The sequence below is a fragment of the Podarcis melisellensis genome (assembly GCF_964234715.1).
Source record: "Podarcis melisellensis genome assembly, chromosome: 3".
NCBI classification, from domain to species: domain Eukaryota; kingdom Metazoa; phylum Chordata; class Lepidosauria; order Squamata; family Lacertidae; genus Podarcis; species Podarcis melisellensis.
In genome coordinates, this window is record NC_138530.1 from 16,081,616 (window position 1) to 16,105,961 (window position 24,346).

Below are 24,346 nucleotides of genomic sequence, written 5' to 3' on the forward strand. Positions count from 1 at the left end.
GCGAAAGAGGGGAAGCGGCTTTCGAAACCGCCCGCCTGGCCTGAGGCGCTGAGTTGGCCCAGCCAAGTTGGCCCTGCGCGCTTCCTCCTTCTCCTCCTCCTTCGCCTCACCACGCCTTTCCCGCCCTTTTCCCCTGCGTCTCATGAGGCGAAAGAGGAACTGAGCGCCTCTTTAGCAGAGGGGAAACTTTAAAAAAAAGAAGTCTGAGGAACAACTGAAAAGTTCCTGAGTTTCGGAAACTGCCGTAGCGAGTAGCGGTTAAGCCGTTAAACCGTGAGGCGGGATTCGAAAAAAGTTCAAAAATCGGCACTCAGCCGCGGCCGAAGCTGAGGGCGACCCCATTTGGGCTGGTTTCTCTCTCTCGCTCAGCCTCACCTGCATCACAGGTTTGTTGAGGAGGAAAAGCATATTCTCTGCAAATCGCACGTTTTGAGTTGCTAACTATGGACCTTTTGAACTATTTGCCTTCTCCCACAGCCGAAAAGCAAAACGACTCTTGCTTGTGATCTCTCTTAGGATTGAGACCTGAATTTCTATTCGGAAACGCTAATTGCAAACGTTGGAAAGGTGGGTGTGTAAATAAAGTTCGACTGGTGCGGGACCTTAAGGTTTGGCAAGGTGCTTTTTTCCCCCAAAGAGAAATTGACACAAAGCTAGGCGTAAGTAACCAGGGGGCAAAAGATAAAATATGGAAAGTGTTTTATCAATTCCTCATGTGTGAAGTATAATGCTTGACCCCCCAACATACGCTAACTATGGACCTTTTGAATTATTTGCCTCATCTGGAAATCTTGTGGAGAAAGTGTGCCAGCGTGTATAGCTGTTGAGGTGTCTTCATCTCAGCCAAAGCACCCAAGAGATGTGTCACAGAAAAACCAAGTGATAGGTGGACAAAATATATTATCATGCCTCTCTAGTAATGCATATACTGCCACCGAGCTATGTACCCATTTCTCATCCAGATTATATTAGAAATAATTATTATGTTAGTGATGTATGCTTATTTTTATTAAGCAGATAGGATTCCATATTTGTTCAGACTTAAATTACATCTACTTGCATTTTTCGCATGTTAAATTACAGTGGTACCTCGGGTTACATACGCTTCAGGTTACATATGCTTCAGGTTACAGACTCCGCTAACCCAGAAATAATACCTCGGGTTAAGAACTTTGCTTCAGTATGAGAACAGAAATCATGCTCCGGCGGCATGGCAGCAGCGGGAGGCTCCATTAGCCAAAGTGGTGCTTCAGGTTAAGAACAGTTTCAGGTTAAGAACAGACCTCCAGAACAAATTAAGTTCTTAACCCGAGGTACCACTGTAGTTTTTATTTAAAATCAGACTTAGTCCAATCCACTGTTCATTAAGGAATTCCTGGTTAAAAAGGTAAAGGGACCCCTAACCATTAGGTCCAGTCGCGGATGACTCGGGTTGCGGCACTCATCTCGCTTGTTGGCTGAGGGAGTCGGCATACAGCTTCCAGGTCATGTGGCCAGCAAGACTAAGCCGCTTCTCGGGAACAACAGAAAAAGCCAAGAGCAGGGATGGGAAAGGGAACATGTAGCCCACCCAACGTTATTTTACTACAGCTCCCATGATCCCTGACCATTGCCTATGCTGACTAGAAGTGATGGGAGCTGGAGTTCAACAACATCTGGAAGGCCATAGGTTCCCTGCTTCTGCTCTAGGGGAATATAGTGGTACCTCTGGTTGCGAACGGGATCTGTTCCGGAGGCCCGTATGCAACATGAAAAGAGCGCAGCCTGAAGTGCCGTATCTGCAGGTGCGAACACGCGATTTGGCGCTTCTGCACATGCGCTAGTGCGAAACCCAGAAGTAACCCTTTCTGGTACTTCCAGATTGCCGCGGGACGTAACCTGAAAGAACGTAACATGAAGCAAACATAACATGAGGTATGACTGTATATTCAATGCCTTTTCTGTTTCTTCATTTTTCCAGATCACAATTTCAGTTCTGTATCAACAGTGTTTTAAGACTGAGTTTGAAAATGTAATATTGCCAATATATTTGGGGTGGTATGAAGGAGGAGGAGGATTAAACGCTACTTTCCCTCTACAGTTCTGGTAGGAACTCAGCTCTCATTGAATTGCTATTCCCATGCTAATCACTGAGATACTTATGCTTCATTTGGAAACGATTTCCCATCTGTTGAGCCTTCATTATTCATTCAAAAAAATCTGTTTGCAGGAAAATGTATGCTGGCTGCTGAAAGAGTACTGTAATTATTTCTACTAACGGTGATAATTGGTATCCTTTTGTGAACTGGGGAATGCTACCTTTACAGTTCTGTTTAAGAGGATTGTGTTTTCCACAGAAACATATATATCTAATTCATGTGTTTGCTTGAATGGAGCAGACCAATAGAAGACTAATCAGGGAAGGCTGTTTGGCATCACCCCTGCCTGGTGTACTCTCCCAGGCAGCAAGATAGTGTGCATGTTTTGTTGCTTGCATCAGTTTGTCCACTGATATATTTGCCTGCACTGATATATAAGTGAGTGTTTGTGCTGATTGCAGTACAAAGTATTGGTTGATTGTTGGCTGAGTGAATACAGTTGAGGTGTGGCTGTGGTCCGTAGCCAGCCTTGCTATAAGAACAGGCTCTGCTGTGAGTGGCAGAGTTTACACCAAAGGGGATTGCTGATTTAATTCGAATCCACTCCTCGGTGGTCAGCTCCTATTGCTCTATCCCAGCTTCTGCCAGCCTAGCAGTTCAAAAGCACACTAGTAGATAAATAGTAGATAAATAGGTATTGCTGCGACAGGAAGGTAAACAGCGTTTCCATGTCCTCTGGCTTCTATCACAGTGTTCCGTTGCACCAGAAGAGGTTTAGTCATGCTGGCCACATGACCCGGAAAGCTGTCTGTGGACAAACACTGACTCCCTCTGCCTGGAGCGAGATGAGTGCTTCACCCCATAGTCACATTTGACTGGACTTAACCATTCAGGGGTCCTTTACCTTTTTCCTTTTTTACCTGCTGATTTGGGGAGACATGGGGCATCTCCTATTGTCAGTCAGGCTATGAAATTGTAGGCAGGCACTGTGGGAGGCAACCTGGGGTGAGAGTGGTGTTCCCACTCAGTATTGTGGGAAATGGACTGAGGATTAAATCTATAGATTTAGATCTAAACCTCCTCTCCCAATGTGCGTGGGAGAAATGCAAAAATAAAAACTGGTTGTGAAGTCTTTTTAGCAGAGTAAAACATTTGTAAGTTTTGCAGCTCATTAAAGCTTAGGAATTAGCCAATTACACATTTTAATCCCAATTATTTGTGGTCTGTTGACCTCCCCCTCTTCACCTCCATTCCAAATAATGAACTACATTTCTTTAGGAAGATAAATTAAAAGGGTTTACTTACATTTCAATGCAGGCAGCAAATACAGCAAAGTAGTGAGCAAAAAATACTTAAAAGTTACAGTAAAATAAAAGTTGGTAGTCTTAGCTAACATGGCTCAATGCAGGAGCTTTAGTCATGCACATCTGGTCATCTTTGAGTCATGGTGGAAAGAGAAAGTCTCCTCACAGGCAGAAGGAAGTAGAAAGGATTGTCTACTTTGTTACAGAGTTCCCACCTGGAGGAACTCCAGACGTCCTCTCTAAGAAGTTAAAGAACTCTCTGTCCACAAGCCCTGTGCTTGTCTAGCAAAACATGCATTTGTGATATTGACTGCAAACCTCACAAGTAAGATACAAGGGGAGGAGTGCTGAAGTGGACTCAACATCTTCCTCTTGGCATGTGGAATGTTATGTACCTACTACTCGACCTTAGTTTGTTATCTTGTGACCCTAATCTCCCAGTTGTAACTGATGATATTGAATGATGGTTCTAAAACATGTCTGGGTAAGCAGGTAGCTGAAAAGTTCCATGATTTGTGTGTATTGCTGGGGAGGCCAGATCAGACTCTGCTCTGCCTACCTGAGTATTCAGTACGACATCAGCCCAGACTGGAGGGTGTGAGGAGGTGTTGCTGTAGTGAATAGGGGTTTACTTCCCACCACCAGGAAACCTCTCTCTCAGAGTGGTACTGAAGGACCTGCATTTGGTGTCGGGCCAAAAAGACAGGTTAGAAATGCTGTTGGTGTACCACCCACCCTGCTGTTTATCAGCTGTCCTGACTTAGCTGATCTAGGCCGCCCTGGGTGTTGTGTTGGAGGAACCCAAAACTGTGGTTTGGGGTGACTTCAACATCCCATCTTGGTGTATCAGGTCTGGCTCAGGAGTTTATAGCAACCATGGGCCTGTCTCAAATGGTCATTGGTCCATTTGAGGACCAGTTAGGAAGGTCTGCCCTTGGATAGTGATGGAATCTGATAGATTCCTGACTGTTTGCAGGGAAGGTGTCCAGTGGATAGAGGATAGAGGATATTGTTGAGTCTCTAGTTTTGTTATGGAATGGTGAGACCATATGCCATTGACACAATTCCTCCTGAGGGCCCTCTCTAGTGTTATGGAGTCTAGAATATTTGGTTTGAAAGTGGAAAGCTAGCTTCCCACTTTCTATTCAGCAGAGCACTCTAACATGAGGAGTGAAGATACAGCCTAATATCTATGGGCATACAAATAACGCATTTCCCTCATCAGTGAGAATCCACAAAGACAATGCCACATATTTTTATGTCCACATTTAAAGCCTTCCATGTTGGTGACCATCTCTGCCTCCTGTGTTCAATAGTTTAATAGTTCAATAGTTTAACTGCACTGTGTAAATAAGTAGTTTCCTTTATCTATCCTGAATCTTCCAATATTCAGCTTCATTGGATGTCTACAAGTTGTAGTGCTATAAGAGAGAGAAATCCTTTTCGCTATCCACTCACCATGCCACGTACAAAATTATAAACTTCTATCATGTGATCTTTTGTTCAACTTTTCTCAAAACTGAAAATTCCCAAGGGCTGCAACTTTTCTTCATAGGAGAATTACTCCATTTCGTTGATCACTTTGGCCATGGCAATCTCTGCTGTAAAAGTCAGCTCCTATTGTGATATTATTTTCTGTTCTTATAACTATGGCTTGATACTGTATATTGGCTATGTACATGGCCTCCATGGTTTTCTCAGATTTTCTTGGTGAAAATACCTGTCACTGTGCGTGAAGAAAGATAATGTGTTATAGTAGAAACCTTGAGGGCAGAATGTCTTTGTACCATAGAAAGGGGAGAAAAAATGATAGCAATGGACAGGTGTGAAGCTGAGTGGGAAGAAACCTGAGAAAGCAGGAAAGAAAACCATCTTGAGGTGTTGAGGAAGAGTGATCTAAGGGCAAAATTGATGGAGGAGCTATGAAGTTAGAAGCCTAAGTAGAAAGAGAGATGGTGTTGGTGGTGGAAAACAAACACAGGGACGGATATATCTAGGTGCTATTGGCAGTATTGGGTGGCTGTGTTTTATATGTTTAAATAAATGAACCAGCCAAATTTTGGCTTTCAGTTTCTAGTGGCATATGTTCCCAAAGGGCATACATAAAGCTACAGGCTTAAGCTAGTTGAACAGTCATCTCCTCTATCCTGAGACCACTAGGAATGGTAGTTTTATGAGCTGGCTAGAGATTTCTATCACAGTTCTCAACACCCTCACCAAAGTATAATTCCCAGGATCTTTTGGCTATAAGGTAAAAAGGTAAAGGAGCCCTGGACTCCAGTCAAATTTGACTATGGGTTGCAGCGCTCATCTCCGTTTTCAGGCCAAGGGAACTGAATATTTGTCCACAGATAGCTTTTTTGGGTCATGTGGCCAGCGTAACTAAACTGCTTCTGACGCACGGAATACTGTGACGAGTGCCAAATTACATGGAAATGCTATTTAACTTCCTGCCGCAGCTGTACCTATTTATCTACGGGCGTTGGTATGCTGTCAAACTGGTAGATTGGCAGGAGTTGAGACAAATCAATGGGGGCTCACCCTGTCACATGGATTCAAACTGCCAACCTTACAACTAGCAAGCCTAAGAAGCTCAGGGGTTTAGACCACAGCGCCACCTGCGTCCCTTTGACTATAACAGTTATGTTGCGGTAAAATTGATATAATTTTGTAGCATTAAATATATCTGATTTTTCAGTGGTACCTCGGTTTACGAACTTAATCCGTTCCAGAAGTCCATTCTTAAACTGAAACCGTTCTTAAACCGAAATGCACTTTCCCTAATGAGGCCTCCTGCCGCTGGTGCCCTTCCACCGTTTGGATTTCATTCTTAGACCAAGGTAAAGTTCTCAAACCAAGACACTATTTCCGGTTTTGAGGAGTTTGTAAACCAAATTGTTCTTAAACCGATCTGTTCTTAAACCAAAATACCACTGTAATCTGCTTGCTTGTACTAAATAAACAGAAGAAGAGTGTATATTCAAGATCTCTTAATAATTAAGGAATAGCTATAATTGCTGCTTAGTGATTCAGAGGGTTTAATGAAAATGGCCAATAATTCATTGGTGTACTGGACTTTCATTCATCAACAGTTTTGTCAATGATCTAAAAGTGAAAAATAATTGAAGAGTGCCCTCTTCTGTTTACTGCATGAATCACAAGTTTTGAAGCGGGACTGTTCCTGAACTTTGCGACTGCAATGTAACAAGAATGTGAAATATATGTATCTGAAGAAGTGTGCATGCACACGAAAGCTTATACCAAGAACAAATTTAGTTGGTCTCTAAGGTGCTACTGGACAATTTTTTTATATCTTGTGAAATATATGGTTTATTGATGCACAAAGCAGAGACGTTGATAGGTGTATACAAATTCTGAGGTATATTGAAGGATAAATAAAATTAACAAGGAGAGAAAGAAGTATATTCAAAATAAACAGCTGTTTGAGATATAAATTTGATGGTGATGATGCAATGAATCCAATACAGCACACAGAGCAACCACGCCTGTGCTTGCAGATCCCTTTTAAGAAACAATCAATCACATGTTTAGCAGGAGTGTTTTAGTAGAAACACTACTCCTTTACTAGCCAATCAGTGGGATCTTAGCCATTTTCTTTCTTGTTAGCTTTACCAAAGTATTATTTGCAAATCATATCATAAATGTTGCAGGGGAGAAGGCCATGCACATGTATCCCAGCATAGCTATATCTTAAATGTCCAAAATGCCTGTTCGATCATAAGTAAAGATTGGCATGTCTGGTTGTGGTGTGTCATGTGGCCTGGCACATCCATTGTGCCAGGGCCTCAGCAGGATGGGCCTCAGCAGGTGTTCACAGATGTATGAAAGAGATAGCACAATGGTCCTGCTCTGAGTGACTGTGCAGTTTATGAGTTTGGACCTGTCATGCCTAAAATCAGGTAAAGTCAAACCAAAGTCATGTTTTTATCTGCCATGTTGATTCAAAATGGCACATGGTGTTAAAAAATCAACAAAGATGGTTGCCCACACTTCAGAAACCTTCATTCTGAGTTTGGCGATGATATCTCAAGAGGTGGCCAAACCTATGCCAAAAAATGGACAAAGTCACGTTACCATCTGCCATCTTGATTCAAGATGGCATTGGCATCCAAATGTCAATGAAAATTGCTACTCCCACCTTGGGAATCATTGTGCTCAGTTTGGCAATGACATAGGTTCTCAAGAACCTATAGAAAACCGGTGGATGAACGGACAAAGTATTTTCCAAAACATACAGTAGATAAAGTGATCTGCCAAGTCACTTGAACTTGGCCCAATAGGAGATAGACAGCCAGTGTAAATACTGCAATAAAGGTTTTATATGCAGATGGTACTTTGCCCCCACAAGTAACGTAGCTGCTGCATTCTGCTAGTATTTCTGACCTCTGCTTGGCTTCAGCGCTTTCTGCCAGTTGTGGCCCCTCCCAGTCGCCACTGAGCAAGATTTGGATGCAGCATTGTTTGCACTGCCAGATTGTCAGCAGCCACACAAAATGTGGTTAACCATAGTTTGGATTGCTGTGCTCATGGAGAAGTGAAATAGGCATTACTAATTGAATATATACAAACTAAGGCCTCCTGTGTAACTACATGCATGGAGGGGGGGGGGGAGAAAATGGACAGAGCAGGAGGCTCAAGGCAAACTTGCTATGAGCAATGCAAACCAGAACTACGGAAAAAGGGACGTGGATCATAATCCCACAGTTCATCTGTGATCTTGGGGGCAGGCGGGGAACACAGCTTGTTTCTTCTATATGACTCACTGGATGTTCTCTCTCATGTGCAATAACCTGTATTACCCTCTGGGGGGCAATCTCTTTAAACATCACATTTGCTTAATCTTTCAATCTGAAACTCTATCAAGCAGCAAGATGGGATAAACCTAGATAAAATGCCAGTTAAAAATTAATATTCCTAAGTCATTCAGTAATGGCAGAATACAGATGTTTCTGCAACAAATGCACACAGCCTTCCCTTTTATGTGAACATGAGTCATTCATTATTAAAAAGAAAGGGGGAAAGTCTTCTTATGAAAGCCAAAGAAACATATAATCCAGTCAATCTCGTAACCCCCTCCACAAATTAAAATCTAAATAATCTCATTTTTTTCACATTTCATTTTTTATGTCCTCCCTACCCCCACACCTCTCATCATTAATTCAGCAAATACTCTTAAATCCTAGGATCTAACTGTCCATATGGCAAAGTGAAAAGATGTAAATATGAAAGAAAATGTTGTTGTAACCCAGATAAATTAAAAAGAATGTGGAATTACTTACAGCATTACGCATGTTTCTATTTTAAACATTCCAGATGGAGAGAGATGTTTGTTTCTAGAAAAGCATTTGTACTGTTTATTCTTGCTGCTTACTAGCCCCGTTCAGATCACTTCAACCAACCAACTAATGGTTCAGCGTCATCACAATAATTGGTAGTAGTGATAATCATTAGGGTAATGTTTATATAAAAGAGGTTGGCTTTTAAAACCATTTTATTTTATTATATTTCTATTGCAACACAATCAAAATTTGTCCCCCTTTAACTAAGATGCAGTGCCACCCTCTAATACTTACATAACCTTATTTGAGGTTTTCCCTGTCAAGAACTGGTTAATCGTTTTGGTTTAGATAGCAAAAACCAAGGCTACATATCGTGAGCCCTTTTTGTGTTATTCATCAATGTGTTTTGTATTAGAAGAATCCACAAAATACTTCCTCTCTATTCAGACATACATAGTTAGGATTGTGTTGGGACATCTGTAGAGTAGAAAGGTGTGTGTGAAGGGCTTGTTCAGAGAGATGTCAAAGCAATAGAAATACAGGTTCTAGGTATAACAGCTTAACCTGAATAATGGGGTGGGTCATAGCAGAGGTGATTTTACGGTGCCTAAAAGGGAGAGGGTTGAAAAACTGAAGCTTAGAAATTCCTGCTTTTAATATGTATGTTTTCTCTGCTTTTTATTATTTTCAATGATATCTGGCTTCTGTTTTCCAGTGTGACAAGCAAAGAGATGTGCCATCTGTGTCGTGTAAGGGGTGTGGTCATAAAGCAACAAAATGCTAGTGCCAGCACTGCACGGCCCAGATAAATTTGTTTGCAAATGCTGCCGAATCAGGATTAGGCTTTAAATGTGCCAAACCTCGGCTCTTGTAAAGCCTAATTTCTGATTAAATAAGCCTTTACCCATCGTTATTTATCATGTTCACTGCAAATTCACTTTTAGGAACTCAGCGTTTGAGTCACTCACAAATAATTACTTACTCGCCAATCTCTTTTCATCCTTTCCTGTTTATTCCAGCCAAACCTAGTTATTTTGAGAGTGTTTCAAAACATGCATTAGGATAACAATCCGGAGCATCTGTTGATCATAGTGTTTGCATTACTATGATGTTCTGAACAATATTTTCCTAAAATTTTCATAGCTCATGTTTTTGTTAGAGTTCTCTCTACATTTACTTGCTGTGTAGACAACCTGCCAGTCCTGCTCCAGGTGGGAATATCATTACGTGTTTGTTCACATGTTGATCTCTATTAGGAATCTTTCCAGACTGGAATTACCTAGATTTTAATAAAACCTTTACATCATTTTCAGATAAAATTTGTCTGGCAGAAAAAATTGGAAACATTTCAATATGTCTGTTAGAATGTGATTTGGGGCCAATTCTGTCTTACACAGAAGATGAAAATGTACTATGAGTTTATCAAATGGTATGAAGTGTAGCCATTTTAAAAATACTATTTTACTTTCTGGATTACAACCCACAGCCACTGTCCCCAAAGCCACCTGTAATTTACATCTTTAAAAATTATGTATTTACTAACAAATTTTTTTTAGGAAGACTAAAAAGCTACATCAAAAAAATTATCTAGTTAAGAAAATCAATGTATGAAATTGAGCCCTGTCTCTTTATACCACCCCCCCCCATGGATAACTTCTTGGTCAATGATTGAAGCTTGTGAAAAGCACCTTTCTAGTCTGTAGTACCAGTGGTCCACTGTGTCTCTGGGAAGTCCTAAGCTCACAGATTATCTAGTAACTGGGGCTCCTGTAACTACTTTTCTTTACTATCCTGAGACATAGTAAAAACTGCTTTCAGCCCTGCTGTGGCATCTTTGTCTCCCTTGTTGTCAAGCACTGAAATCCAGGACTCTCAGGTGCCCAAAAGCAGGAAATCAAAACCCTGATCTAACACTGAGATGGGGATCTGTATCAATGCCTTAATATGAGAAGCTAGAACCAGTGCTGCTGGGTGGGGGAATTGTTATTACCAGCAGGATATTGCTATCAGGGAAACATCAGAGGGCAAGGCAATGCTAAGCCCAATGTGCCCAGTGTGTCATCACATTTTGCTTGATACCTCTAGGTGAAAGTGGGACCCCCACACTGCCTGTTCAGCTCTTCATGTTGTCTAAGAAGCAGTGGCGTAGCGTGAGTTGTCAGCACCCGGGGCAAGGCAAGTAATTTGCACCCCCTAACCCGTGGATTTGCGCCCCCTAACCTGTGGATTTGTGCCCCCTAACCCCCAGATGTTGCGCCCGGTGCGACCGGCCCCCCCTGCACCCCCCACGCTACGCCACTGCTAAGAAGCTGTTTCTAAAGGACATTCAGACAGTGTCTGGGGCTATGGCATGTCACCTAAAGATCCGTCATGTGCATTAATTTTATTTATTTAAATTGCTGTGAAAACAAAATTATTTCTCCCTTTCTCAATATCTGCTTGGTTTCTTTAGAGGAAAAAGTAGGAGAAATTTTCTAATAATTTTAATGTAGGCAGAAACTGAATCATTCTAAATGCTCCTATATTGAGGGATTATATCTACCTTATCTAGCTAGCTATATTCAGATACTTTGGACGTTCTATTGAACCCAGTATGTATGGTTCCTTATCCTGAGAAAAAGTGACGACAAGCGGGGTGCCGCAGGGTTCTGTACTGGGCCTTTGTTGTCCAACATCTTTATAAATGACTCGGATGAAGGAATTAAGGGGATGCTCATCAAATTTGCAGATGACACCAAACAGGAAGAGGTACCTAATGCAGCAGAAGACAGAATTAGAATTCAAAATGACCTTAACAGATTGGAGAACTGGGCACAAGCTAACAAAATGAATTTCAATAAGGACAAATGTAAGGTTCTGCACCTAGGCAGGAAGAACCAGGTGCACCGATATAGGATGGGGGACATCTGGCTTACTAGCAGTACATGTGAAAAGGATCTAGAGGTCTTGGTGGACCACAAGCTTAACCTGAGTCAACTGTGTGATGCAGGAACAAAAACAGCTAATGTTATTCTAGGCTGCATCAACAGTAGTGTCCAGATCAAGGCAAGTCATAGCACCACTCTGTTCTGCCTTGGTCAAACCACACCTTGAATTCTGGACACCACAGTTTAAGAAGGATGTTAACAAGCTGGAACATGTGCAGAGAAGGTCAACCAAGATGATCAAGGGTCTGGAGACCAAGTCTTATGACGAACAGTTGAAGGAGCTGGGTTTGTTTAGCCTGGAAAATAGACTGAGAGGAGATACAGCCATCTTCAGGTATCTCAGGGGCTGTCACATGGAAGAGGGAACAAGTTTTCTCCTGCTCTGGAGTTGCGGACTTGAACCAAGTTACAGAAAAATAGATTCCAAGTAAACATCAGGAAAAACTTTGTTAGTAAGAGCTGTTTGACAGTGGAACAGACTCCCTTGGAGGCTTTTAAGCAGAGGTTGGATGGCAATCTGTCGTGGATGCTTTAGCTGAGATTCCTGCATTGCGAAGGGTTGGACTAGATGACCCTTGGCACCCTTCCAGCTCTACAATTCTATGATTCTATGGCAGATAGCTTATAGGAAGTAATGAAGCATTGTATTGTCTGATAGCAGTCTTAGTGCCCTGTGAAGATTTATTCTGCACATTGCACACAGAGAGTGACTGCAGATTTTGAAACGGGCTACCCCACAAGCTCACACATTTGCTCTATGTTCATACATAGCTTTGAGTACAGTAGGCTGATGTCAAATCAGCAATGTAGTCTTTGCAGCAGGGGAGGCTGTTTGCTGAAAAATGTAGGCCACCTAAATCTCACTCTTTCATCAACAAAGGTTTTTGTAACCAAAATAGGACTTGCTTAGAAGCTGTATTCTCAAAATCAAGCCGCTAATATATATACTATATATATATATCTTCAAAAGCCACAAACAAACACAGAACTTTATTTGTGAATGCATAATAATAAATAAGTGGCAAACAAAACAAGTAGGGGAACATTCAGAAAATGGAGGTATCTAAAGTGCTTTCAGATAAATATAAAAAGACAAAGGAAATAAGATTAAACATTAACACTTTTACAGACATAATTACAAAATATTTTTCCTATGGCATTTTACAAAATAGGATTTTTTATTTCTGGGTTCTATGGCTTGATATTTTAATACAAGTGTGAATTCTATGCATAGCATGTCAAATAACATTCAAAAATGTAGAGTTATTGCATATGTTTTCCCAAATACAAATTTGTACAAATGCACAGTGTAATTCCATTTATTATGCTCAAATCATGGTAAAAGGGAGATTCCTTATCAAGTAGAATTTGCTGCAGCTCAAGGTGAAATCATTGAGTCAAGAACAAGGAGATAGTCCACAGTGTTCCCAGGTACCATCTGCTTCCCTGCATCAGTTGGACCTACTGCATTTTGTAAACACAGGTACCCTGATGTAGCATCTTCTAAACAAAGAGGGTTGATACACAGCTTTGTGCAGGGAAGATCTAAATGTTTTCTTCAGGGTCAGGAAATGGTCTTTGTGTGCAAAGAGAATTTGTTCAGCACAGTGTTTGTTATAGACCGAGATTCTCATTTTCTAGAGCTGTACACAGCATTCTCTGACACAAAAGAAAATAGCGCCTGTGTTCCACAGAACTCTGTCTGGGCAAGAGGATTCAATCCAGCATGTGGTGGTGGTGTGAATCCTGGTGAAATTAAAGGGGGTGCTGTCAGAACAGATTCTGGTGGCCTTCAGAGTCTGGTATAAGTATACCTTGTTTACTAGGTCAACAGATAATCTATCCCCTGTAGGACTCAAGATGTGCACAAACGCTTTTTGCTGACAGTTTCACTTGGAAGGAAAAGAAGCCATGGTTCTCCATACACATTCCAACATCATGTCTTCAATACATGTTAAGCCCTTAAATCGCTAGGCAATACTTGTCAAGGCTGGTTTGTTGTATCCCCTCCCCTCCCCTCCCTAATCTTTGTAATGTCACCAGAAATATAGAAATTAACCATTCCTGTCCTATAGTAGCATGTAATCTAAGGAACAAAGTTTCCCTAAGGTTTATCACTTCTGAAAACAACACCCAAAGCATTTTTGTCATTACCATGCCTTGGATTAGCTTAGATGAAATGCCTTCCATTTCTTTTTCTACTATAGCAGGTGTGGCTAACCAGTTGCTTTTGGTCTGCAACTCCCATTGGCCTCAGCCAGCCTGGCCTATCATCAGGGATGATGGGAGTTGTAGTCCAGCATCCAGAGGGCCACAGGTTAATCTCTCCCATGTTATAGAATGAAGATGCCCTGGTCATTTTTCTGGAGCTGCTAATAAAAGGTGACTTAGTGAGACATTTTAAAGGAAAAAAGTCAGTAACCCCAATTTATATTGTTTACGTATAAACAACTTTAATGTTGAAAAAATAAATTTTATATTTTGGATGGGCACCATCTAAAAAGGTCCCACTTTTATGTAAAATGTATTAGTTAGCTGAAAAATACTAATAAATATTAATTAAACATTAATAAATATATTTTCCCATAGCATTGAAGAGGTTTCTTCATTTATTTATTTATTTTCTATTGTATCACATCTCTCCTCTTTCTGATTCTTAGTGCTCACTGTCCTTCATTTTGGGCTGGGGGCCTCCACTGAGACACTGTCTCAAAGTGTCGTGCTTTTTCTCATGCTTTGCTGTGCTGGAGAGATCCATTGCAATGTCATCAGAATTGTCCATTGAGGTAAATTTGTCAGTGGAGCTTCTTTCCTGCTCTACCTGCTTAATTTTTAATTCCTCTTCAGGGCGTTGAGATTTCCAGTCACTGTTCCCCTTTTCCTCGCTTTCGGGCTTAGTTGTAACATCCATTGATTTTTTATGCATTCCTTTAAAGAAAAGCAAAGACCAGAGAGAGTACTGAGAGAGAATACTGATTAAACCTAACAGTGACTGAGAAAGCAAGTACTCTAGCTTGACTGAAACTCATTGGGATATTGGGGAAAACTCATAGCAGCCCACTGAAATCAGTAGACCTGCAAGATAACCTTATCCCATATATGCCCGCTCAATTGCTTCAATCTGCAGAACTAGTACTAATGCAGGTGCCATACAGTACTCATTCTGCATTTGTAAGAAATTTACCTTTTAGTGCAGCAGCACCCATATTTCGGAACTCCTTGTCTACTGACATCAGGAGTACATCACTCTACTTTTTTGGGTGTCAGGTTAGAAGCATTTTTGCTTAGGCAAGCCTGTCCAGACATGTTAAATATTGACATGTGTTTTAATACAGTTTTTTATCATTGATTTTAATTATTTTTTGAATGTTTTAAATTGTTAACTTTTTTTAACTGATAATTTTATCATTTTATTCTTGTTGTACACCACTTTGAAGTTTCATTACAATCAAAGAGTATATAAATATTGTGAAATAAAAATAAATAATAGTCCTCAACGGCTGCATCCATTGCAGTACCACACATGCCATAGCTTGCTCATGTAAAACACATGAGCAGATCTGCCCTCCCCCGCCACATGGTTCCATCATTAGCCATGCATACTAAGATATCATACAACTGGATTCATGGAAGGCAGGTCAGTAGCTCTGCTTCTGATATTCATGCATGGTGGGATCTCCATAGGGGATTTCACAAGCAAGGCAGCTGTTTTCTCCATGCAATGTCCCTGTCGTACAAGGAGGAAGTTTGAAGGACTAGGAAGAAAGCTGTTCTATCAGCTCTGATAAAAATCTTAACCAAAGGTTAATCTGTGCTTAACACAAGAACAAAATGTCGCTTTATGTAATTAAATCTAAATTTCACTCTAGTGTTTTATAAAAGTGATGGCAAGTCAGCTAACAATCACTTCCTTATTTCTCAGTTAATGAAGTGAGAAGGGCTTTCAAAATGACAAGCATTACTGGGGTAGAGAGCAGGTGTTAGGGTGTAACTAGAGAATGGATATGTATATTATAAGAAGTATGTGTGCAAGCATGAGCAAACACATGAGTGCGCACCCACCCACCCCAACACAGTGGGATCCTTAACAGTGAGGGTTGGAAGGTAGATTTCACCAGCATTGCAGCATTGCCCACAAATGCACTCAGCAACACTATTGGGATGAAGGCTGTGAAGCCTAAGCCTGCTCTCTACCCCAGTAGTGGCTTTCATTTTGAAAGCCCTCCCCACTTAATTAACTGAGTTTCAGCCCAACCAGCGAATGCAGAGCGCTATATGTTTGCTTACCGAGCAGCCAGGGGGCACAAGAGCCCACAAGCCCACTTTTGGCAGAGTTGATGATTGATTCAGGTAGTGGGATGGAGTGTCTCACCATAGCACCATAGAGACCATATTCTGCCATCACGCTGCTGCGGCCCCAGCACTTCTCACGCTTTCGCCACTTGGCTCTTCGGTTTTGAAACCAAACCTTTTGGATGTACATCAAGACGTATATATTTAGCAAAAGTATCCATATTTGTGTGGAGGACTGATGGGGAGGGGGGAGGAAAGAATATCAAATAAAACATGTCAGATCAAGAAAGCATATGTTCTAAGTAATTTTTGAGTTCTCTGTTGGCATAAATAAGATGGAAAACACACACAACCAAATTAACAGTTTCTCAATCTTATTCCTGCACTAAATAAGCAATAGAAATTCTTTTTCCTTTCATTGTGTTCAGTGCTATTTTCCCAGAAACAGAAATGCTGGAAGCCACCATGAACACCTCCTTTGTTCTCTTATAATGGCAATGGTGCCCACCTGAGAGGTGCCAGAACTGAGATCCCGCTGAAAAAAACTCTTTGTTCCAGGTGAAGATGATACTACATAAATTAACTGATAAGGTTAACCTTCACTCCTTTTGCTATTATTTTTCTTTCTTAATACTACATAACATTGCCTTACTTGTAAAATGCTACCTGGTCTGGGATTATGTCACTTCTACATTTTGTATAGTATCAGCACCCTGTTGGTGCAAATTTACAGTGGCAGGAGAGTCATAATATTGGAAAGTGCAGGCTAGATATTGCAACTAACACCAGTTATTTTTTACTTATTTCAATGGGCCATTCCTGTCCATCTATATACAATGGTACCTCGGGTTAAGAATTTAATTCGTTCTGGAGGTCCATTCTTAACCTGAAACTATTCTTAACCTGAAGCACCACTTTAGCTAATGGGGCCTCCCGCTGCTGCTGCGCCGCTGCTGCGTGATTTCTGTTCTCATCCTGAAGCAAAGTTCTTAACCTGAGATACCATTTCTGGGTTAGCGAGGTCTGTAACCTGAAGCGTCTGTAACCCGAGGTACCATTGTACATTTTTATAGAGCTGAATTAGAATCAGATGGCTGGAAGATTATACAGCCTAGCCTCCTGCACTGTTGCACAATTTGCTAGGAAAAAATAATTCCTTACAGCTATTTACCCAGCCACTCCTTAATCCAAAGATGTCCAAGTCAGATGGACTAGAGTACCAAATTCCCCATCAGGCAGATACTCAACATTTTTTTAAACTGAAAATAAAAGATGCTGTTGGTCTTCAACTTCCTTCAGCCTCAGCCAACATGGTCAATGGTCAGGCATGATAGGAATTGTAGTCCAGGAACATATCCATTCCTACCTGCCCTGAGGGTCTAGTAAGCTCCCATGACTTGTGTTTGATCAGTGCTTTAAATGAATGTGTTGACACTGCCTTTACTGAGGACTGTAAATAATGATAATTATTATTATTATTATCATTATTTATAGCCCACCCATGTGGCTGGGTTTCCCCAGCCACTCTGAGAGGCTCCCAACAGAATATTAAACAGAATAAAACTTCAAACATTAAAAACTTCCCTAAATGAACTTTCCATTTCCACACTTTATGGTGGCTTAACAATAACAAACAACATACCTGTATCCTATCCTCAGGGAGCTCTGTTTTCATGGCTAACATTTCTCTGGCATACACATCCGGGTAGTGGGCTTCATTGAAAGCCTTTTCCAATTCCTCCAGCTGATGGGCAGTAAACACAGTCCTACAGGGACAATAAACTCAGTAATTCATAGATGGCCGTGTCACATCCTTTAGAAACAACTTTCTGCTCTAGTAGCAGATGTGTAGGTTGGAATTATACAGTCCAGAGTGAGAAATACCAAGTGAACTTGTTAAACTCCTGTATTTGCTATTTGCCTGGAACTGCAAGTGTGTGTGTGTTTGCATGTGTGTGTGATGGAGTACGTGGTTGATGGACTTCATTCATCCTGCAGGCCTCAGACAATATTTGGTGGTCCCCAGTATTATTGAACTCCACCTCCCATAAGCCTCAGTCAGCATGGCTAATGGTCAGGGATGATGGGAATTATATAGTCCAGGAACATTTGGAGAAATGAGAAATTAACATATGAGCTGTATTTTTTGGCATTGCTTTCTATGGGAAAAGTGCCCACAATGTTTTCACTAATATAAAAGCAGCACGGTTATTTGTGACTTTTAATCTTTGATGCCTTAGGCAGGGTTGGGAAACTAGTAGCCACCAGCTGTTGATGGACTCCAGCTCCCATCATCCTTGACCATTGGGTTTACTGACGGGCTGATTGGAGTTGTTCCAACCTGGTCTGAGACCTTGATGTCTAAATTACCTTGCTCTTGTGCAAGGTAATGGGAATGAACAAGAGGGAGCTAGAGTCCACCCCAAGCTCTGCTGCTCAGACAAGCAGGCAGAGCGCAAACTATAACTTCCAGAATGCTGTACAAAATAAGAACTGGCATAGAAGGGTGTCCCTTTGTGTGTTCCATCTGCCTAGGAATTTATTTTTTTCTGTAAAGTCCAGAAATATTACCAGGTCTTCCAAGTGTAAAATGGAAGAGAAATCCTTTCATTACCAACCTGTGATTTAAATTAACTCAGAATCTCCTAGCTCAATCAGATTTCATGCTGCCTAGAAGTTTACTGTTGTGCTTTCAAGACAGTGCAACCTTAGATATGCATAGGTTTACAACCCCACTTACCTGGGAGTAAGCCCCCTTGAATTAAATAGGCCTTGCTTCTGAGTAGACATGGTTAGGATGGCTCAGTTAATCTGGGAACACAGAGAGCCACCTTTATACTAAGTCAGGCTACTTGTCCATCCAGCCCAGTACTGCCTACACTGGCTGGCATTAGCTCTTCAAGGTCTCAGGCTTTTCCCATCACTTGCTAATCCTTTTTTCAACTGGAGATGCTGGGGATTGAACCTGGGACCTTCTGTGTGGAAAACATGGGTTTTACTACTGAGCTATGTCTCTGTTGTGCCTTCAGGGCTTACTTTGAGCCAGGTTTTCCCCAATATATTGTTTTCACTGCTGAGGCTTAGCACTGAGCATATAAAAAAAGAAAAAGATTCTGACCATGTGCAAAGTGTCTTTCCTTTGCCACTGAGTAACCACAACTAACCATTAGGACTTCCAGGTTAAATGGTGTGATTTCTGTCTTGTCCCAAGCCCCAGAATTCTCTAGCAAAAAGTCACATGTCAGATCAAGTGGCAGTTTCTTTCTCCAACATCTACAAACCAGATAACTCATTTTAAAAAAGTTATACAGTACTGTCCAATACAATACAGAAATGCTAACAGTGAAATCCTATTGTGTGTGTCTACTCAGAGGTAAGCCCTATTGAGTTCAATGATCCTCACTCCCAGGTGGGTGAATATAAGATTGCAGCTTAAGTGAGATTTTAAAGAGAGAGAATGTAGCGTACTTACAAAGTTTAACTTTGGGATCTAATACTACAAGCTGTGTCTGGGAAGACTCGAGTTATATTTATCTGTCATACCTGTGCCGCCGTTTCTTTCTCTTGATCTGAGAATCGGATGCCTTGAGGTTGTTCTTGTCCCCCGACAAACTGTCTTCATCTAATATTTGGGTTGGGGAGAAAAACATAAATATAGATCAAAAGTTTTCCCCATATAAGCATTGCTCTTTTCAACTTATTTATATGCACTGTTTAAAACAGATTTTTTCCCCCAAAGTCGTTCCCAAATTGTAAAAGAGCAATAAAAATTACTGTGAATAAAATCAACATTAGTGTAAAAATCCAACAAGACAGCTTTCAGAAGTAGAATTTGTTAATGGCAGCTCTGCTTTTAAGGCCCATCTAAAAATGGGAGAGGGAGCTCTGTAGACTTCCCCAGGGAGGGCATTTCACAACTGCAGTGCCAACTAATATTCTACTTAGTACAGCATCTTCAGTGTCAAGAAATAGCCACTGATGAGCATATATTGACTGTTACCTACCACATATGCCACCTTTGAACCCGCCTATGTCCAATAGTCCCTGTTGTGGCAAGCACCAAGGAGGGGGCCAGGTAGCTGCCAACCAGGACTACAAACAAGGCTGGCAAGTGGCCAGAGCTGATTGAAACTGCTCTCCTCAGTCATTAGGAATATAGGTCAACTCCAGCCATCTCCACTGCCTGGCAAAATAAATGGGAGGGAAGCTGCCACAAACACCAGCTTTTCAGCACTAGCAGAGCAACTAGAGCAGGTGAGCAGAAGGCTAAGGCAGGAATAGAATCAGAGGAAGTCCAATTCTTCTACCAAGGGACCAACAGAATAGGGGGCTCCAAAGTAAACCTAGTTGGTCCTAGATGGAGCCTTCTCTGAATCACAATAAAAGTTATCAAACAGCCTTTATTTTTCCATTTCAATGTTTTATTAATGCATAAGATATACAGAATCAAATATTATATGAGATTGCTTGTTTAAGCAAATTTCTTTGAAACGCCTCCGTTCTCCCATAGTTCATAGGACAGTTTTTTATTCCAATGTATACTGTTTTGCAGAACCCTTAAAAAAACTAAGAGAACTCCAGCTGAGTAAAATTCCGTAAGAACCAACACCTTCAAACAGCCGCTGAAATTTTCAGTTCAATATTATTTTAGTGCCCTTTCCCTCCTTCAGTTTTATGCTGACCTCTCAGCTGGCAGCCGTGCTGCCTCTGAGATTACTAACTCAAGCAGGCATTCCTTTAATCTCTTCCCTGGAAAGACAGAGGCTGCCATCACACGCTTACACAGCAGTGATTGAATCCCATGGGAAACCTGAGGAAGCCCAGTGCCATGGTGTTTCCTACCTGGTTAGAACCCCACCGTGGTGGAGGGTTTCAATCAAGTGAGAAAGGCCTACCTTTGATTGCCATTGGCCATGCTGATGTTCAACACTGCAGCTAAATGAACTATAACCACTGAAGAGAAACTCAAGCATGGTTTTGTGTGTGTTGTATGAAAAGGATTTGAGTGAAAACATGCATGAGCAAAAATGTGCATATAACTTCCAAGTCCTAGTGTTCACCCACAGAGATAATTACCAAAATCACACACTGGAAAACACCGTGCCACAATATTTGACCCATGCTCCTCACCCAATAATAGTGCTGTAAGAAGCAAGGCTGTTAGATTCTTCCCATGGACTCACCTGTCCCAACAAGCTGTTTGCCTAATATTTCCACACCTATTTACATCTGCACATCCAAAAGTGATCCCTTATAAACAGAATGTCACAGAAATGGTCCTTGGTGAATCTGTGTGAACATTTGCACATGTGAAAATATTTGTACATGTGTGTTCCCACAAGCAGAAGCTTGTCATCTAAATGGCCCATCCATATAAGGACTGTTTCAGATCTTTTTGGAGTTCTCTCATCAGCACTTTTATTTGCAGAAATTATTTAATGTCTGCCAACAGTTAATGGTTCTGAAATAGCCGCCTGGTGCTCCAAATCATCTCCTTCCAAATCTTTCCCCCAGCAGATCAGGTCACCAGGATTTCATGTAAAGCATTAGCATATCCATGCAGCTCTGCCTTTAGCTAGAACAGGGGCTAGAGTATTGGTGACAGATATGATAAACTTCCTGCTCAGTCATGAAGCTCACTGGCTGGGTATGGGCTCGCTTTGGGAAGGGCCGTAGCTCAGTGGTAAAACATGTACTTTGTGCATAGAAGGTTTCAGGTTCAATCCTCAGCATCTCCAGGAAGGGCTAGCAGTGACTCACGTCTTAAATTCTGGAGAGCTGCTGCCAGTCAATGTTGACAAAATTTGACTAGATTGACTAGTGGTCTGATTCTATGTTTCCAAGTTACTGTTTCTCAACACACCGTAGGGTGTTACAATGTTGTGAAGCTGTAATGTGGGCTATTGGAAGGACAGGATGCAAACACCTTTTTCATGGACACAGACAGGTCCTGTTTAACAGCTACATGATCTCCAGGATTCAACAGGTGGCACTTTTGCCTGTACAGAGATGTAGTGAGAGTTGAGGAAACCTCATGTTGTGGTGGTTCATATTATACTGCTTTTAAAAGGCGCAGGGTATCTGTTAGCAACTACAGTGGTACCTCAGGTTAAGTTCCGGAGGTCCGTTCTTAACCTGAAACTGTTCTTAACCTGAAGCACCACTTTAGCTAATGGGGCCTCCTGCTGCCACCGCTGCACGATTTCTGTTCTCATCCTGAAGCAAAGTTCTTAACCCGAGGTACTATTTCTGGGTTAGCGTAGTCTGTAACCTGAAGCATATGTAACCCGAGGTACCCCTGTATATTAAACTTAAGATTGTTATCAGCTTTAGATATGGGAACCAAATTTGCATGTTGCGCTGGAAAATAAAGATTGGTGATAGCCTATTAATGCAAGACCCATGCAGTATGAAGACCTAACGGGTTGGTTGGTTTGTTTGTTCGTTTGTCTATCTATGGCGTGCAGTGCACGCACCTGGTAAGTAGACTCCAGCCCGCTGACCCTACCAAAAGATCTCTCGCTCCGTAAGGCGGCACACAACAACTCTTTCAAAGTGCTCTTGAAACTTCGGAGGTGTCCAAAAGGAACTGATCGGCGCCTGCCTGCCAGCCAGCCTCTCAGCGGCTCTGTGCTGTCTGTGCGCCCCGCGGAAAGCAGCGCTGTTCCGAAGCAGCCACGCTGCGCAAAGATCGGGCTCCTGCCCTGCTTGGTGCGCTTCCTCCGGCCGCTCACTGCTCGATCTAAGCCGGCCTGCGCTCCTCCACCCCTCCCGGCCTCTCGCCCCACGGCAGTCGCTCTCCTGCCTTCCCCTCCCTCCGGAGAGGACCTGCCCCAAGCGGGATCTCGCTTACCGGAGATGTTCTCCTTGTGCTTTTCGGCTCCGGGGCCGTATTGGTGCGGGTGGTGGCTCGCGTGGTGGTGCGAGTGGTGATGGGGCTCCGGGCGCGCTTGCAGAAAGGGCAGGTGCGCCGGCAGGAGGCAATGCGCCCCGGCCGGCTGCTGCGTGGCGAAGCCGCACAAGAAGCCCAAGCCCATGGGCAAGGGACCTCCGCCGCCGCCTCCTGCCAGTCCCGCTGCCCCTCCGCCGCCTTCGCAGCCCGAGCCGGTCACGGAGGAGGTGGCGGGCGGCTGCAGCTCCGCCTCCAAGCCCAGCAGGTCGGTGATGGCGAAGCCCTTGGAGCGCAGGCTGCTGCCCGACGGGCTCCCGAAGCGCGCCTTCTCGGGGCCGCCGCCTCCTCCGCTGGGCGTCAGCGCTTTCCCCTTGGCTTTGCCCTCCGCGATCTCTTCGCGGCCCGTCATGCTGCTGCTGCTGCCGCCGCCGCCTCTGCTCGCCTCTCCTCGCCTACACACAAGCGCCGAGAGACTCTCCGAGGCTTTTTATCCTGCGCGCCCCAAGCCGCCCGGCGCCAATCAGCTGCAGGGAAAGTGTGCGCGGGACGGGGGGGGGGTCACTCCCTGAGAATTAATTGCCACCAATTTCCTCGCGGTCCTATCACTCTTTCCCTTGCTCCCCCTCCCTCGTTTCCCTCTCCGCTTTCTGACTTGGGTATTATTTGCTCAGGGTAACAATAAAAGACGCCTGCTTCTTGGGAGAAAAGCGATGTCAAACCTAGACAGCATCTTAAAAAGCAGAGACATCGCCTTGCCAACAAAGGTCCGTATAGTTAAAGCCATGGTTTTCCCAGTAATGATGTTTGGAAGTGAGAGCTGGACCATAAAGAAGGCTGAACACCGAATAATTGATGCTTTTGAATTATGGTGCTGGAGGAGACTCTTGAGAGTCCCGTGGACTGCAAGATCAAACCTATCCATTCTCAAGGAAATTAGCCCTGAGTGCTCACTGGAAGGACAGATCCTGAAGCTGTGGCTCCAATACTTTGGCCACCTCATGAGAAGAGAAGACTCCCTGGAAAAGACCCTGATGCTGGGAAAGATGGAGGGCACAAGGAGAAGGGGACGACACAGGACAAGATGGTTGGACAGTGTTCTTGAAGCTAACAGCATGAGTTTGACCAAACTGCGGGAGGCAGTGGAAGACAGGAGTGCCTGGCGGGCTCTGGTCCATGGGGTCACAAAGAGTCGGACAAGACTAAGCGACTAATCAGCCACAGATTTCACTATGAGGTGCACAAGCCCCATCGGCTTTGGTGTGTGTCCCCCATCTCCCTGCCCTCAACACCGTCCACCCCCACCCCACCCCCGTCGCTGGAACACAAGAAGAGGCTGCAGACCACCCAGATCCCTGCAAGAACCTGCAAGCAGGACCTTACCGCAACGGCACCCTCCTTTCCTGCAGTTTCCAGCAACTGGCATTCAGAAACATACTGCCATGAATTTGTCTAATCCTCTTTTGAAGCCATGCAAGTTGGTGGCCCTCACTGCCTCTTGTGGAAGAGAGTTCCATGTGCTGCATTAAAAAGTATGTTATCTGTCCAAAATCCC

The 24,346-nt window shown here is 42.9% G+C and overlaps 1 protein-coding gene and 1 long non-coding RNA gene across 2 annotated transcripts; one reads left to right on the forward strand and one right to left on the reverse strand.

Annotated features, from left to right (window-relative positions):
* The first annotated feature begins 2 nt into the window (after window positions 1–2).
* LOC309365989 lies at window positions 3–11,118 on the forward strand. Its single transcript, XR_014166364.1, has 4 exons — window positions 3–567; window positions 1,961–2,085; window positions 6,081–10,832; window positions 11,004–11,118. It is a non-coding gene; the product is annotated as an uncharacterized lncRNA (long non-coding RNA).
* A 3,117-nt stretch (window positions 11,119–14,235) lies between these two features.
* Window positions 14,236–23,661, reverse strand: VSX1 (visual system homeobox 1). Its single transcript, XM_081904296.1, has 5 exons — window positions 22,756–23,661; window positions 19,446–19,524; window positions 17,545–17,668; window positions 15,897–16,077; window positions 14,236–14,537 (listed from the first exon to the last, which is right to left on the reverse strand). Exons 1-5 carry the CDS (start codon window positions 23,201–23,203, stop codon window positions 14,266–14,268), a joined length of 1,104 nt encoding a protein of 367 aa, XP_081760422.1. The 5' UTR covers window positions 23,204–23,661; the 3' UTR covers window positions 14,236–14,265.
* Between the last annotated feature and the right edge of the window lie 685 nt (window positions 23,662–24,346).